At 38.8% G+C, this 17,593-nt stretch overlaps 2 protein-coding genes across 4 annotated transcripts; both read right to left on the bottom strand.

Annotated features, from left to right (window-relative positions):
- Nucleotides 1–1,933: 1,933 nt before the first annotated feature.
- LOC133450936 (P2X purinoceptor 4-like) lies at nucleotides 1,934–7,807 on the bottom strand. 2 transcript variants are annotated; one of them, XM_061729836.1, is made up of 12 exons: nucleotides 7,665–7,807; nucleotides 6,670–6,817; nucleotides 6,495–6,566; nucleotides 4,858–4,930; nucleotides 4,664–4,760; nucleotides 4,503–4,583; nucleotides 4,250–4,388; nucleotides 4,015–4,157; nucleotides 3,835–3,928; nucleotides 3,677–3,742; nucleotides 2,766–2,870; nucleotides 1,934–2,625 (listed from the first exon to the last, which is right to left on the bottom strand). In XM_061729836.1, exons 1-12 carry the CDS (start codon nucleotides 7,805–7,807, stop codon nucleotides 2,593–2,595), a joined length of 1,194 nt encoding a protein of 397 aa, XP_061585820.1. In that variant the 3' UTR covers nucleotides 1,934–2,592. The 2 variants fall into 2 exon arrangements, with proteins under 2 accessions (XP_061585820.1, XP_061585821.1); XM_061729837.1 differs by lacking the exon at nucleotides 4,503–4,583.
- A 1,072-nt stretch (nucleotides 7,808–8,879) lies between these two features.
- zbtb26 (zinc finger and BTB domain containing 26) lies at nucleotides 8,880–13,571 on the bottom strand. Of its 2 annotated transcripts, none has more exons than XM_061730454.1 (2): nucleotides 13,325–13,571; nucleotides 8,880–10,866 (listed from the first exon to the last, which is right to left on the bottom strand). In XM_061730454.1, the coding sequence occupies exon 2, from the start codon at nucleotides 10,833–10,835 to the stop codon at nucleotides 9,483–9,485; it is 1,353 nt and encodes a 450-aa protein (XP_061586438.1). In that variant the 5' UTR covers nucleotides 10,836–10,866; nucleotides 13,325–13,571; the 3' UTR covers nucleotides 8,880–9,482. The 2 variants fall into 2 exon arrangements, with proteins under 2 accessions (XP_061586438.1, XP_061586439.1); XM_061730455.1 differs by lacking the exon at nucleotides 13,325–13,571 and adding an exon at nucleotides 12,716–13,280.
- Between the last annotated feature and the right edge of the window lie 4,022 nt (nucleotides 13,572–17,593).

The following is a 17,593-nucleotide window of genomic DNA, read 5'->3' as shown; positions in this document are numbered from 1 at the left end:
TTGTAATATATTATATTATTTGTAATCAGCACAAATAATCTGTCCCCATATGATAAAATCCACCATCCCCCCTGATTTTTTTTTTACAACTCGAGTACTGCTTATATTTTATTATCTCCAGGATTTAACTCAAGTATTTATTAGAGGGTTTTATACCTGCGAGCTCCTCACGAACAGGCCTGGGGTGGAGGGTTGTCTATACTGTCTATATCTTGTAATTATATATATTTCGTACTTTTTACTTTTCTACCCCCTTCCCTGCATGTGTGTGTTAAGTGTACTGCTGCTAACATGTGAGTTTCCCCATTGAGGGAGTAATAAAGGATTATCTTATCTTATCTTGTCGTCCCAGGGCCAGTGTCTCGTTTCTGTCCGAGGATGGTGAAGGGCTGCTCCGGATCAAACACCATTTAAAGGCCCAAAACATGTGGACAGCACTGTTCAATCAGAGCATTTATTTATTTATCTATCTATTTATTTATTTATTTATTTATTTATTTATTTATTTAATCAGAATCAGAATCAGGTTTATTTGGCCAAGTCAGGTCAAACAAGAAAACAAGGAACAAGGAACAAGGAAATTTGACTCGGTTATTTTCGCTCACTGTACAGTAAATAGACAAATTACAGCTCTTATTAACATATATGCAATTAAAAAAAAAAAAAGTGAAAGGTGCAGCAGTATAAGGTAGGCATGGTTATTGAAAGGTGCACTGTTACAGCATATGACTGTGGTTATTATTATTATTATTATTATTATTATTATTATTATTATTATTATTATTATTATTATTATTATTATTATTATTATTATTATTATTATTATTATTATTATTATTTTACTTTAATATATTTGCTCTTTTGTATTGCACCAATCACCACAAAAAAAAATCCTTGTGTGTGTTAAACTACTAGGCAATAAACTTCTATCTAATTCTGATTCTGATTCTGATTCAGAATATTGCACAGTGATTGATTACTCTGAGACTCTATGAGTGATGAGAGTTCATCAGAGCAACAGTTTGGGGGAAGAAACTGTCTCTGAGTCTGGAGGTTTTAGCGTCCAGTGCTCTGTAGCGCCGTCCAGAGGGGAGGAGGTCAAACAGACTGTGTCCTGGGTGTGAGGGGTCTGCAGAGATGGTACCTGCCTGTTTCCTGGTCCTGGACCGGTACAGGTCCTGGATAGATGGGAGGTCAGTCCCAATTATCCTCTCTGCAGACCTAATTTTCCGTTGCAGTCTGTGCCTGTCTTTAAGTCCCACAATCTCGGCTTCAATGTGGATTAAACAAAATACATGGTGGTAAACTTAAGAACATCAGAATCCTGGATGTCCATTTGTCTGATGATGACTTAACTTCTGGCATTAACTGCACAGCAGTCTTAAAAAGAGACTGAAGGAACAGCTCCACAGCCCTCCGTAGAAACGGCAGGTCTCCACCTCTTCCAAGCATGCTCACGTACAGCCTTACTTCCTGGTATGGGAACTGCAAGGTTCATGAACAGGAGCAGAAGCCAGTGAGGAATATAATTCGTATCCCTTTTCCCAATCTGAGGCAGATCTAGGAGCAATGCCGGAGGGCCACATCCATCATCAAGGATCCTCACTGTTTTATTCATAAATCATCTTTTCCTATATTTCTTCAGGAAAATTGTGCAGTAGTATCTTCTGCAGGCCCAGCAGGATTTTATTTTTTAATCAGAGCTATTATGATAGTGCTGTAGTAATTCTGCTAATGCTATCCTGTTTCAAATTCTATTTATTAGTTTTACTGCAGTGCTATGAGCTTTGACAAACAGTATTTCAGACCTTTTGTGTATGCAGTTACTCAACTGGAATCTGGAATCGTTGTTCTTTCCTCCTGGGTCACTGCATTATTCATTGAGTGGTTCAGGTTTTGGAGGGTGTTGTTACATCACAGACCCAGATCAGAGTAGAAGTTGCAATTTTATTAAATGCAGAATTTGGCTACATAACAGCTGAAACCAAGGGCAACAACGTCCGACCCGTGTTGTCGTAGAGGTTGTGTGTTTTCTTCTGGGGATAGTGACATGATGTTGGTTTGGTGAATCAAATTGAACAAATGTTCCAACTCAGACGAGTGATCTGTTTAGAGAATCTGTGCGGCTTCATGATCGTTTTGTCTGTCCATGTAGGACCACAGCAAACCTAATTGGCTCTGCAGCAGATAAATACGTTTCAGTTTGGAGTGTAATGTGGATACCACGCCTAACTATAAAAAAATGTTTTACATTTTGAAAACAAAAGGATAATAACCTTAATCTTCACCCAATTACCCAATACTGTATGCTTCATTTATTGTACCTCAGAAGTGGAAAGTACAAAGCAACAATGGCTGACTCCTCTCAGTAAAACCAGGTCTGATAAACAAAGGTGTACAGACATGATATAACATAATATTGGATGGTTGATATTTTGTCATAAGCACTTTACAGACATGACATCAAGATCCCAGGAAATGTTTGGCTTCTCAGTTACCCTGGAAAACAGATGAAACCCCCCTCTTCATCACATTTTAGTGGCAAATTTCAACAACTCTTGTTTAAAAAGATTGTCTTTTCTCTTGAGCGCGCTACTGGGTTCCATATTCGGTGGCCAAAGACACCTGCGTTATTCGAGGAAATAAAAAAGAAAACAAGTAAATTACATGTTAGAACGCACAAACATGAAGGAGTATAAATACACGAGTAAATGTTCATGTAAAGTGTTGTGGTTGAGTATTCAGAGCGAGAGGAAGTCACTCACTGATTCAGCGCCAACCTCCTCGTTCAGATACGTTGTTTTGTGCCTGCTGTAAAGATCTCGTTTCTTCGACAATGTTACCATCACCCAGTCTGCAACCAGAGGCAGCTGTTGGGAGATACACACAACACTCAGCCAGGGCTGGGCGATATGGACCAAAAGTCATATCTCGATATTTTTTAGCTGAATGGCGATACTCGATATATATCGATATTTTCTCCGTGACATAATTGGGGTTTCCCCCATAGCATTATAGCATAGCATCTCTGTTGGCTTCATCTTTTTCAGAGCCAGTTTTAATACAAAGTCACGTGCCAAATGTCACACAGGTACCTTTATTAACAGAGGTCTGCACAATATCAAAATGTATAAAACAAATGAAACTGCATATATAGAATAAAAATGCTTCTTGAATAAAATAAAACAAATAATATCCTTTTCCTGCATAACAATTCATTTAAAATACACTGTGCAATTAATACAATGTAGACAGTAACAGGCAGACTTTTCCACTGAGGTTGACAGTTGTGCAAATAATAAAACATTTGTTCAAATCTCAAATAAAACATGTAAACAGATATTGCATCTCTTTGAGCAAATCTCAAATAATTACAACAAGTCATATACTGTACATTTTACAGATTTTGTGCCAGGAAAACTAACCTGTCAACATTGTCAGGTTTCAGCGATGCCCTGTGGCAAGTAACAATGTTCCCACTGCGAGAGGGGTCAGCGTTGATGTACAGTTAATTTGTCGCAAAATAAGCTATATTGATATAAACAGTATTGTCTTGTGCCGTATCGCGTTTGGAAATATATCGATATATATTAAAATCTCGATATATTGCCCAGCCCTACACTCAGCTGTCTTTGTATGGTCACTATCTGGGTTCAAGGCTGACTCTTTCACTCACCAAACTCAAGAATGACAAGGCTGCACCCAGGTTCACGATGGTTACCACGATGGAAAATTTTCCTGCCTGCATGAAACCAAAACTGTAATCAATACAAACTGAATGAGCACATCTTATGGATGAGGCCATGATAAGCTGAAGATTTGTTCAGGCCTCACAGTTCCAAACACGATGACGTTGAAGCGGATACCAAATGCTTTAATTAATATCCTTTCTTCCTCTCCGGCTGGTGTCCTGTAGTTTTTCGCAAACCTGAAGAAAGCGGTTTCATGCAGATTTTTTTTAATTCAATTTTATTTTTGTTAAAATGTCATCCATGGCTTTAAAAATATATTTACCTGAAGTTGTAACCAGGGGACACGTCGTTAACAGGGTTTTTGTTGTCCAACCTGCGGAAGGTGTACTTGGGGTAACACTTTGCCTGCCCTACCCACCAGTCGAGGTCACAGCTCCAGTCAATAAGAATGCCTAAGATGCCACCCTCAAAAAATATATAAATTTAAATAAAATACACTGCTAGAAAATGGAAAATTCAATTTGCCATTTGTCCAGCACCATGATAATCAGAGTTACCTTCACAGCCATGTCTTCAAAGTCCTCCCCAGCCTCTGATACCATGTGTTTGAGGCGGAATATGGGACAGTCGGGGTCTGTTGCACTGAATTCACATCGTTTCAGATAAGAGGAGTTAACATGAGGCGGTATGTTTCTTCTGGAGGAGGGGGAAACAAGCATTTGATATAATTACATCCAGTAAAGATATATGTTTGCACAAGTTGTGCAGATACACATGCATACGTTTTACATTCAGAAACAGTAAACTGGCCTGTGAACGTCGAATTTTGGGTACGTTATGCTGTTTTTGATCAGCACAGTAAAGTTTTCTGCTGCAGCTAGCAGTGCACGTCTGTGGGATATTAAAACAAACCGTCAAGCTTTTTCCAAAAGAATGACTTACAGTATATACAACGTTAGATCAATCCTTACTTTGGCAGGTGGGTGTCTACTTCAATAGGACACCACGAGATCACTTCACAGGTCTTGACAGAGGTCGAGTAGTTCTCACATAGACCTGTGCGTATACCTGGAAAATTTGATCATTATTCACATTTTTTCCTGTCCTTTATTATCGTACTATTTACGGATAGTTTAGTAGAATCATGTCAGAGAGAAAAGTCTACCGTTGCCCCGAGGATCATTAAGTCCCTGAATGCAGTCACAGTCGTCCACACAGATGGATGATGGGTTTGGAAGCTGCAAGAGGCCGAGTTACGAGGTTAGCGTGTTCAGTCATATCAGAGCCTCGTTCAAAGGTCAGGTCTGTGTTTGAATCAGGCACATTTGACGTGAGGACAAAGATAAGAGTCAAGGCATTTAAGCGGCAAAGTCAACGGAAACTGTGTTTTCCTTAAGCAGCGTGTTCGTCCTCTTTCACCAGATGTGTTTAAGCTACATAATGATCCACGTGAGTTGGAAAATAACAAATACTAGACATAAACACCTTATTATAGGAAAAAAACGTAAACTTGTGGGAACAAGTATGAGTGTTGTGTGTCGGGGACCACAGATTGGAAACGAGTTGAATGATCAGCCTTAAAAAGTCACAGTCCATCTCCATATTCAAACGCCAGTTAAAGAAACAATTGTTAAGCTCATATATATAAATGTACACTTTGGGACCACTAAATGTTTCATGATAAGTGTTTGTAATGGGATATGTTGTAATGTAAGTGGCAGTATAGTATAAAGTGCATGTTGTATTGTTAAGTGTGTAAATAAGTATAAGTGCATGTATGTATTCCTGTCTAATGTATTTATGTTCATCAATCCAGGAGACCAATTCACATGTGTGTGTGTGTGTGTGTGTGTGTGTGTGTGTGTGTGTGTGTGTGCGTGCGTGCGTGCGTGCGTGCGTGCGTGCGTGCGTGCGTGCGTGCGTGCGTGTGTGTGTGTGTGAATAAATCCAATCAAATCAAATCAAATCACGGACCACCAGTGGAAACACACGTCAAAGGCCCAAGACAAAGGCTAGTTGCCTACATACTTTTTAAACAATCACTTAGGTAGGGAACTGGCCCCATCTTGGTAATAAATGTTTAAAATATCTTCCTGTTCCTGGTGTGGATTTCTGGGCCTGTCCCACTGGGAGGAAACCCCAATTAGGAAGTACACTTGGCCCTCGTACATCAAGAGTCCAGATATGAACTATCCACACACATCATGAAGTTGTTTATGATTGCCACTATCACTACTGGTCCGTGATCAGTGTTAGAAGAAGCAGCTAACATCAATGAGACTTCAGCACTTAAATTAAATTAAATTAAATTAAATTAAATTAAATTAAATTAAATTAAATTAAATTAAATTAAATTAAATTAAATTAAATTAAATTAAATTAAATTAAATTAAATTCAAATCAATTCAATTCAATTCAATTCAATTCAATTCAATTCAATTCAATTCAATCTTATAATCCCCAAAATCATATATATTAATCAAATATATTAGCAGCCGTGATCTTATTGTCAATTGTCATTGTAATAACTGAATTCTTATTCTTATAGAATTATTCTGAATCATTATTCCCACAATCAACGATGTTATGATCTTAGAGAAGCAATTGTTGGGTTTGTAAGGGTTATAAAACCAATTCCAGACAATGTGGAGTCCAGTATTCCCACAAGTCTGACAAGATTATTCGACAAGATAATGATCTTATTCCATCTACATGTGAATGTACAGCTGATCTGAACTTGTTTTTAAATCAGTCATGGATTCCCTTCTTATTATGGGATGTCATGTAACAGCAGTCACTTACCTCAGGACAGCGTGACTGAGTTTGTCCAGGGGTGACAACCAAGTTTGTCAAAACGAAGAATGAATTATCACCCTGTTAGACAAACGTGGAAGAAGATTATTGAAATGTTATCACCTGACTCATGACTATGTAGTCCAGCATAGATTGGCTAAATACGCCATGGATGCTTACACACCTGTGGGGGGATGACGTAATCAGCCACATCCCAGAAACGAGGCTCCATGTCAGATGTGTTGGTGTAAGCAAAACCTTTAACTTTGGTGGTGACGCTGCTGATGACGGAGTCGGTCTCCTGGTAGCCCTTCTGCACCACACACACATACCTACAGCAGCATCATACTCAGTACTCGAGTTGTAAAAGAAAATCAGGGGGGATGGTGGATTTTATCATATGGGGACAGATAATTTGTGCTGATTACAAATAATATAATATATTACAAATAATAGCACTGACCAAAACAACTGCAGAAATACTGCAGGAATGACATAGCAGCAGTTAAATGCAGCCTTCTGTAAGCTTTAAATATCCACTGGACTTACATCAAATACATCAAAACACAACAATAAAAGACAGTTTTCTGAACTTATCAATATGACTCTGTCCTTCACAGGATAAGTAACATGGATCACTGCAAAAACTCAAAATCTTAAGAATATTTGTCTTATTTCTATTCATCACTGGAAAAAACAACAATTTTCACCTGTTTCAAGTAGATTTTCACTTATAATAAGCTGACAAATCTGGAACAAGACTTTTTTGCTTGGAATAAGAAGATAAATCTTGTTCCACTGGCAGATTTTTCTACTCATTTCAAGCGAAAATTTACTTGAAACAGGTAAAAATTGTCAAATAAGTTAATTTTCTGGTGTTATTTTTCTGGTGATGACTCTAAATGTTGAAATAGCAGTAATAGCTCATTCATTGATGAAATGACATAAGGGACGGAAAGGGGGGATGGCAGTTTTACAGGGGGGATGATTTTGACCGTTTTGATTTCAGGGGGGGATGCCATCCCATCCTCATCCCCCCTCAACTCAAGTACTGATGATACTCAACCGTGCAATCAAATCAAACTGCATTTAATGACTAGTTTAGTTTTTTCTTACAAAATCCCAACCCAGTGCAGCATCCTCCAAACAGTCATGTATGGTTTTTTTTTTAAGACTTACCCCACCACATACAGCACGATCAGGAACTGGCTGATCCTGAAAAACACTCCCACACATCCAGCTGGGATGACCAGGGTCTTTGGTGTTTCATATTCAAACACATAGTTGATACAGTTGTGGCAGCAGCCCGATGTCTTGCTCATCGCTGCACCGTGCACCAAGGACTGAGCAATAAAAGACGAGTGAACATAACTGTCTTCATTCAAATTTTTTTGTATGCAAATCACACTGGCTGTGACAAGGTACTATTTTATTGTTTTTTAAGAAAAAAACCAGTAAAGACTAAATCAGCTGATGAAACAGTGTACTTTTGTTACAATATGTGGATTTCCATCAGTTCTTGCTTAATTGTATTTACATATTCTGTTATCAAAGCACAATGTTTTTGTGTCATTTTCAAGGAAGCGCTGCTTCGTCATCAGCTTTTTCTGTGAAACTACTAATCGTGACAGGGTTTATCTAAAAAGAGAGGACCTAAAATCCAAACAGGGAAGGTATTGGCTCACATGTGTGAAATCAGATTTTACCTTAGCTGAAGCTAAATACTCGTTCACACCATTTTTCTGCAACTAAATAATTAGTGTTGATTTACGAAGGCTTTACTAATCAAATAGATTCACATATAGGCGAATCTAACCTTGATACAACAAAGCAAGTCCTGCTAAAAGCTTATTGTTCTTGCTTCAGCATCTCGTCCAACAGTAAAGTGCAGACTTTCATACAATACTATACATGGTGCTGGACATACCGTCTGGAAGTTGTCACCTAAAGTTATGTGTCTGCACTCCACAATTATAACTTGTGTTTATTAACCAAGACCGGGTCTGTTTAGATTTTTGTTTCAGGTCACAACTGCTGGTTGCTGCCCAGTGACGGGGATGTTAACAACAGGCCATTGGATTCAAAAAGTTGCAGGACAATATTCAATGCAACACACATAGAGGATTATCTCATTCTGCAAAAGTAAATGACGGGAGGGTAACGCCGTCTCTTCAACATGCAAAAAGTGCAGCACTTTTATACTCGTGTGAAGATAAATTCCAGCACACAATGGAACCCTGTACGTACTCGCCACACATTTACATGTCACCTTCAGATACTCACAGCAGGTCGAGTTTACTCTCTGCACCAGGGAAGCTAAAACACTTGTTATTGTCATTCTTCTGCACTGTTGTGTTAAAATGTCTGTGAATGAAAAGCAAAATGAAACCAAACAATGATTAAGAATTAGTTTATTTCATAATCACAACGACTTCCATAAACACAGGACAAATACATTGTCACTTTGGTCCAATTGCACCTCTGATATAAAGTCTATATAAAATAACCTTTTCAGGTAACACATATACTTTGGCATTCCATTTTAACCAACACTCTTTCAAGTTTATATTATTTATCAAGTACATGTTATATCAACACAGTTAAGAAAGTCTACAATGGAGCCCATATGCAATTACACAAATGGAAACTTTTCCTTTTTGACATTTTTTTCTCCCATAGGACAGTACACACGAAGACAGAGTTCAGTTATAAAAACCAATGATGCTAAAACATTGTTTTATGTTTCAGTGTTTAATTTTCAAGTATGACATGAAGGCATCTACGCTGTATTGTGCACAACAGACAACAGTCCACAGTAATGAAGCTACAGTGAAGTGCAGACCTGGAAAGTTTTGTTTAGGATCATATCCTTCAGTTAAAATCATCAGGGTGAGCTTAGGGTGAGGCCGATAAAGCCAAATCTCCACTCATCTGGCAATCTTTCAGAAATGCTTTGCTCTTCAAGAAAAAAAGGTAAAAAAAAAAGTTTAAATAAAATTAAAAAGTTTCAGGGATATCATATTTTCGTCCAAAATCAAACTCTAGACCCCCCTCGTGCTGGGTGGCTTCATTAGCATTGTCAAAGCTGTTCTTGCCGTGAATCTGTTTGAGGTGCTTTCGGAGTACTGGCTTGTGAGCAAAGACCATTTCACAGTAGTTACAGCGGTGTGGCTTGTCCCCACTGTGCAGGTTTAGATGATCCAACAGTGAGCACTTTTGGGTGAAGGTCTTTCCACAGATTTTACATTGGAACGGCTTGATGCCAGCGTGCACCCTCATGTGTCGGTGCAGGTTGCCCTTTTGTGTGAAAGTCTTACCACAGAGGAGGCACATGAACAGCTTGTGCATCTTCAGGTGATTCGCATAGTTCTCCAGCTGGCGGAAAACCCGGGCACACTTGGGGCACTGGTGGTACCACTGAAGGGGTTTGTCATAGTTCCTCTGGTGTCCGATGTGTTTCTCTGCAGGAGGGGACACGGGCGGGGTGCCGTGTGGGTACCCGGTCATGCTCGGCGGGACTGCCATCTCACTGCCACGGCTGTCCACGGTGGAGTTAATGAGCGAGTGTTGAGGTTCAGGGGACTGGAGGGCAGCGGGGGGGCTGGCGGAGAAGTGACCTGTGATGGAGCTTTCTGCTCCGTCGGACACAGACTCCACCTTTACTATGGTGATGTCGTTTTCCACCACCCCCTGCTTTGGATGCCTGCTCAATATCTGGACAGGGCTCTTGGGCTCTATTATCACATCATCATCGTCATCGTCATCATCATCATCACTGTCACCATTATCGCCCCCCTCAACCTCTCCCACTACCATCTCGTCTTCCTCTTCCGCATCTTCCTCCTGGGGGACAGTCCGCACCAGGCAGCGTTCGTTCCCTCTTTGTCCCAGGGAGGACAAGCCCTCGTCCTTCTTCTCCCTCTTCATGTCGACACTCACCTTCAACTGGCGTGAACCCTGTGGTTTGATGAACTTGCTGAGGGCTTGTGTACACTGCTCCACAATATGGCCCATTTGGAGGAAGCTAGCCACTGTCAAGTAATGCACCAGCTCCAGTTCAGGAAACTCCAGCTGGCCCGTGTAGCAGGACAGCAACAGCTGCCGGCCCACTTCTGCTGCCTGGATCATGGAAATCTGGACCTCTTTAGAGTCTTGCTGGAGGATGAACTGGTCTCTCAAGAAGGACGAGCCGGCGGCAAACACCACCTTGTGACCGGGAACTTCCAACTGGTTGATGCGCACGGTGACATCGCAGAAACGTCTCTGGTGTCGCAGGAGGTTCATCTTCTGCAGCATGGAGTCTCCGAACGTGGCGAAGTGGAACTGCAGGATCACTTGGTTCTGAGCCATCGTGAACGGCGGGACGGCAGCAGCTCTGCACCTGATTAGGACAAACAACATTTCAATCACCTCATCAGTAAAGTGAATCTTGATTTTAATTTTTCCAATTAAAGGGGACCTATTATTTCTCTTGCTTTAACATATATAAAGTGGTCTCCCCTCAGCCTGCCAACTCAGAGAAGGAGGAAAGGAACCAAATTCTGCAGTGTCTGTACAGCCGCCCGGATGAGCCATCCAGTCTGATGTGGCTTCTACGAGCCGTTCAGATTCTGCTCCCGTCGTTACGTAACGAAAATGTGATTTACATAGGTTGGTCTCCGATGCGTGAAACCACGCCCACAACTAACTCCGCCGGCCGGAGCTTCTGACATTTTTCCGTAGCGGTGTATCGCGTCATTCAGGCAGCCAATCAGCACAGAGCCTCATTATCATAGCCCCGCCCACTCAGAATCCCACATAGATAATGTGGTTAGAGACTGGGATGCTAAAGACATGGCTCAGAGGCGGAATTTCTAATTTATTTAGCAAAAACAATCAAAAGCTTGTTTTTAAGACATTGAAGGCTTGTTTAAAATAGGTATTAGATGCTTTTGACTTGTATATTTCAGGTGGCAGGCAGTGATGTTTACATGTAAAAACTAAAAACAGGTGTGGTCTCCCCCTAATTTCGTTTATGTGTCTCACGTTATCCAGATGAGAAGCAGATTATATGATGATATTTTGTTTATGTTTGTATCAGTGTTGCTCAATCCTGGTCCTCCCCTGTCCTGCATGTTTTAGATGTTTCCCTGCCCCAACACACCTGATTCTAATTAATGGTCCTCATTAGCTTGTCACCAAGGTCTGCACAGCTCTGTTGATGACACAGATACTTGTATCACGGTGTTTTGAAACAGGGAAACATCTAAAACATGCAGGACAGTGGGCCTCGAGGACCAGGATTGAGAAACACTGGTTTATATGATGATTTGTTGATGTTATGTTTATGTAATGATTGCTCGGGGGTCAGGCTCTGGGTCTCTGGAAAGCTCATATACAGGACTGTCTCAGAAAATTAGAATATTGTGATGAAGTTCTTTTTTTTCTGTAATGCAATTAAAGATATGCAAAAAAGATAATTATGTTTTATCATTCAAGTTGTCTACAGGACTGTCTCAGAAAATTAGAATATTGTGATTTTCTGTAATGCAATTACAAAAACAAAAATGTCATACATTCTGGATTATTTACAAATTAACTAAAATATTGCAAGCCTTTTATTATTTTAATATTGCTGATTATGGCTTACAGTTTAAGATTAAGATTCCAAGAATATTCACATTTTTTGAGATAGGATAGACAGAGTTTTCTTAAGCTGTAAGCCATGATCAGCAATATTAAAATAATAAAAGGCTTGCAATATTTCAGTTAATTTGTAATTAATCCAGAATGTATGAAATTTTTGTTTTTGTAATTGCATTATAGAAAATCACAATATTCTAATTTTTGCATAAATACCACCTAACAGACTGTTACATCATAACATACTTGTTTATTATTATTATTATTATTATTAATAATAATAATAATAATAATAATAATAATAATAATAATAATAATAATAATAATAATAATAATAATAATAATAATAATAATAATAATCATCATCATCATCATCATTATCATCATCATCATCATCATCATAATAAACAACGGCAAGGGTCGGTTGAGAAATGTAGCAATTTTCAATTTGCCTGTTTGTTTCACCAGCTACTTTGTGATTTTTTTAATGGCTTTATCAATTTTCGGGGTAAATACATTCATATCTTCAGTACGGCATTCATCACAGTAATGTCCACTTTTTAAAAAATATTCTAGAACTTATTTTCCAGGCGGACGCCCCGACTCACCTGAACAGACTCAGACACAGCGATGGCAGCCAAAAGCAGTATTTTACGTCAAATGGTAAAACATGTTAATAACGCAGTAGTAGCGCCTCGAAATGCTTGATGTTTGCACAGAAAAAAAGATGAGTTAAAGGCAGAATACGAGCTGATCCGATCATAAATTAGCCTAGCAGCCAGCTAACACAGGCTCAGGACTAGTGGGCTACTTTTCCATCCAGGAAAACATCAGCAACCATGAGCGTCTATGGGCACTTATGGTTCCGCGTTACACCGACGCAGAGCCTACGGCGTAGGGCACGCGTCGACGCGCACCGTACGGTGTGCGTCGCCGCGTACCCTACGCCGATGGTTCTGCGTCGATTTAACGCGGAACCATAATTGAGGCTTCCAATGAACAATAACAAAAACAGCAGTGTAAAATAATCACTGTGCGTGTTTACGTGCATGCAATCTACATCTACATTAGTCACAAATCACGTTCACATGTTGCCTCGGCCTGCTGCTGCTTCTTTCTGTGCAGGCTCGTCCTCGTGTGCGTCGTCTCTGTTTACTATCCGCTTATTATCTGCAGGATTTTAACTCGAGTGAGCGCATTATTAAAGGGTTTTTTACCTGCGAGCTCCTCACCAACAGCCCCGGGGTGGAGGGTTGTCGTCCCGGTGTCTCGTCTCTGTCCGAGGATGGTGGAGGGCTGCTCCGGATCAAACACCATTTAAAGGCCCAAAACATGTGGACAGCACTGTTCAATCAGAGCATTTATTTATTTATTTAATCAGGATCAGAATCAGGTTTATTGGCCAAGTCAGGTCAAACAAGACAGGAAATGTGTCTCCGGTTATTTTCGCTCACTGTACAGTAAATAGACAACTGACAGCTCTTATTAACATATATACAAATTTTTTTTTAAAGTGAACGTTGCAGCAGTATGAGGTAGACATGGATATTGGAAGGTGCATTGTTACAGCATATGATTGTGTTATTATTAGTATAAGTATTATTATTATTAGTAGTATTATTAGTAGTAGTAGTAGTAGTAGTAGTAGTATTTTTATTATTATTATTATTATTATTATTATTATTATTATTATTATTATTATTATTATTATTATTATTATTATTTTCCTTTAATATTATTTGCTCTTTTTTATTGCACCAATCACCACAACAAATTCCTTGTGTGTGTTAAACTACTTGGCAATAAACTTCTTTCTAATTCTGATTCTGGTTCTGATCTTGATTATTGATTATTGTGATTGATTACTCTGAGACTCTATGAGTGTTGAGAGTTCATCAGAGCAACAGCTTGGGGGAAGACAAAACAAAAAATGTGGAAAACACTGTTCAATCAGAGCATTTATTTATTTAATCGGAATCAGAATCAGTCAGGTCAGGTCAAACAAGACAGGGAATTTGACTCAGGTTATTTTCGCTCACTGTACAGTAAATAGACAAATGAAAGCTCTTATTATTTTTTAAGTGAACGTTGCAGCAGCATTGTTACAGCATATGATTGTGTTATTATTATTATTATTATTATTATTATTATTATTATTATTATTATTATTATTATTATTGTTGTTGTTGTTGCAGCCATTATATATGTGGCTCTGCCTCAGCAGAAAAAAGACAGCTCCCACCCCGGCTCTGACCTGTTTGACCTGCTGCCTTCAGGAAGACGCTACATAGTCATCAGGTCCAAAACTAACAGACTGAAAAACAGCTTTTTCCCCAAAGCCATAATCGCCCTGAACAAAATGTGAATGTCTTCATTACTGTTTTTTTTTTTTTTTTTTTACCGTGCAATACTTTTTCCCAGCGTATCTGTGCAATATTCCACCACATGTGTAGTTATATGTTATTATCTGTAGATAGGAGCTCAGGTCTTGATTTCACTATTCAAAATGCACCTTAACCTTTTTATATTTTTACATTATTTATATTTCTTATCTGTTTGCACTGTCTCGAAGTGGAGAGGTGATGCTGCTTTTTCTCACTGTACCCATGTATAATGACAATAAAAGTATTCTATTGTATTATTGATTGTTTGCTGTTTATTTGTTGTTGCCGTTTGTTGAATGCTAGGTGGTGTATGGGTGCAAGAGGTAATTTAGGTGAGCTCACGGGTGCAGGTGAGATTTATTGCAGGTGATTGAGACCGGGATGAGCACACAGTTTGTGACCGTGTAGCCATGCACACGTTCTTTGGATTTTATACTGGAATAAACACTGTTAAAATGTGACAAAAGTCATGTGTATTTAGTTCACGCGTCCAGTAAAGCAATCCCTTAGGGACTTTTTGAGTAGCAATAGTCATCACAATTATTTTTATTATTATTATTATTTTTATTATTATTATTATTATTATTATTATTATTATTATTATTATTATTATTATTATTATTATTATTATTATTATTATTATTTTCCTTTAATATTATTTGTTCTTTTGTATTGCACCAATCAACACAACAAATTCCTTGTGTGTGTTAAACTACTTGGCAATAAACTTCTTTCTGATTCTGATTCTGATTATTGCACAGTGATTGATTCTCTGAGACTCTATGAGTGATGAGAGTTCATCAGAACAACAGCTTGGAGGAAGAAACTGTCTCTTATTCGGGAGGTTTTAGCGTCCAGTGCTCTGCAGTGCCGTCCAGAGGGGAGGAGTTCAGACAGACTGTGTCCTGGGTGTGAGGGGTCTGCAGAGATGCTACCTGCCCGTTTCCTGGTCCTGTATAGATGGGAGGTTAGAGCTCATCAGTAACACGCTTTTTTCTCAACTGTTTCTGGTTATTTTCAAGAATTATTAGTAAAGAAGAAATTTTCCCTTTGTAATCCCACAATGGGGAAATTCTTTCTCTGCATTTAACCATTTTCTAGTTGAACTAGTAGCAGTGGTCTGCAATGCAATAGCACGGCGCCCGGGGAGCAGTAAGGGCCTTGCTCAGGGACCCAAATTATGATTGATCCTGGAAGCTTTTACCCAAACCAGCAATGGATCACCTACAGGAAAATTAAAAATGCGTTAACAGTGGTGTCTCCAGCTTTTTAGGGGTCCAATTCAACATTTCTTTGGGGGGCGTCTATCTTGTAAACAGAGATCGAATGCTTTAATATGATCCGTGGTGACACGTTTTTTCTGTTACACTTTAAAAGGAAAACAGGTTAATTGGTTTATTCGCAATTTAAATTCAAATAAATGCAACCTTTTGGGCTCCAGACCATTTATTCAATTTTATTTTATTTTTTCTTTTCTTTTCTTATTTTTCTTTTAGGAAGTGACATTAAAGGAATTTGCATCAGGACTCTACTCATGAACTGATAAATCACAACAATCTGGACTGAGCATTAATAGAATTGGACTGAATTAGAATGTCCTTATTCAATTGTATTGAAAGTGTTTTCTGTGTAAAGATGTAAAGATTCTGTGTGAAGATTATCCGTCAAAATATCACTGCTGCCATTATACATTTAGTAGAAAGGGTGAATGAGTTATAACAACTTATGAATTTGGGTAATTTGAAGGTGAAAAATAGTATGGCAGTAAAACTACAGGAAAAACTCAGGGTTTCCGGCGTTATGAAACTGCAGATTTTAAGAAAAATACATTTATCTAATTTCTGATTTTATAAACCCATAAATTTACAAGGGAAAAACTCGGAATTTCAGATTTTAATGTTATAAACTTCCAAATTTGCTATAGCAAAAATTATTGCATTTAGATTTTTATTGGCAAATTTTTTTCAATTAAAATTTCTCCCTAAATATTGTATATTGATGCAGAACCTGTAGGTCCCTAGAGGCTCTTTAAATCTGCACAGCAAGAAAAAGCTCGTCAGAATATCGACAGTAAATATTCTGCCACTGACAAATCAGTATTTTGTAAAACTGTGCCAAGACATTTAAAAAAGTAAGTGCAAATGGGGTTTATGAGGTGTTTAAAGAGCAATTATAATCTATGGCAGGTTGGTCGATTTATTTGAGGGTATCATAAACCAAAACATATGAGAATCCCTAGTTACAGTTAGAATCCACTGATAATGCCCAAAATCTGGATGTAGTCATGGACTCAGACCTGAACCTTCAGAGATACAATAAGACAAAGTCGGCTTTCTGTCACCTGAAGATCTCCAGGATCAAAGGACTGATGTCCCAGCAGGACCTTGAAACCTCATCCATGCGTTTATCTGCAGTCAAACTGATAATTACCAGGTTCTCACCAGAACTCAGAAAGTGGACCAGATCACTCCGGTTCTGAGATCTTTACACTGGTTCCCTGTACCTCATAGAATAGATTTTAAAATACTTCTGTTAGTTTATAAATCACTGAGTGGTTTAGGACCACAATACATCAGAGAGTTATTGTTGCCATAGCAACCATCCAGACCACTCTGGTCTTCTGGTTCAGGTCTACTCCGTGTCCCCAGAATCAGAACCAAAAAGGGAGAAGCAGCATTCAGCTTCTATGCGCCACAGATCTGAAACAAACTTCCAGAAAACTGCAGGAACGCTGAAATCTTTTTCCCCTCTCTTCGTCTTTCCCACTTTACTTTTCATGTTTCCACTATGTAAAGCTTGAATTGCCTCGTGCACTACAAATAAACTTGCCGTGCCTAGTTTGTTGCATAAATAACGCAGAACCAACCAGGTTCACGACTCAGGGGATGAGTTAACAAGGTTTTACAGATGAATTATTAAATGGAGGGTTTTTGTTTTTTTTGTTTTAGGTCAGTGGTGCAGAGGTCTCTCCCAGACCAAAGTGTTATAAGCTGAGCAAGTTTTTGTCTCTTTAGTGAGTCTGAGTCTGTTTTGAACATACATGGTTTAGTATTGTCTCAATAACTGGACAGAAAACGAACGACATAGAAAAGGAGCAAAGAC

Source organism: Cololabis saira, chromosome 9, assembly GCF_033807715.1.
Source record: "Cololabis saira isolate AMF1-May2022 chromosome 9, fColSai1.1, whole genome shotgun sequence".
NCBI lineage: Eukaryota > Metazoa > Chordata > Actinopteri > Beloniformes > Belonidae > Cololabis > Cololabis saira.
This window is presented reverse-complemented; position numbering and strand designations above follow the sequence as displayed.

Coding starts and splice junctions, on each gene's coding strand:
- zbtb26 (XM_061730454.1), bottom strand. CDS start 10,835: ATGGCTCAGAACCAAGTGATCCTGCAGTTCCACTTCGCCACGTTCGGA.
- LOC133450936 (XM_061729836.1), bottom strand. CDS start 7,807: ATGAGCAAGACATCGGGCTGCTGCCACAACTGTATCAACTATGTGTTT. Junction 4,761..4,857: donor TAATGATCCTCGGGGCAACG/GTAGACTTTTCT, acceptor CAAATTTTCCAG/GTATACGCACAGGTCTATGT. Junction 2,871..3,676: donor CCTTGTCATTCTTGAGTTTG/GTGAGTGAAAGA, acceptor ATCTCCCAACAG/CTGCCTCTGGTTGCAGACTG.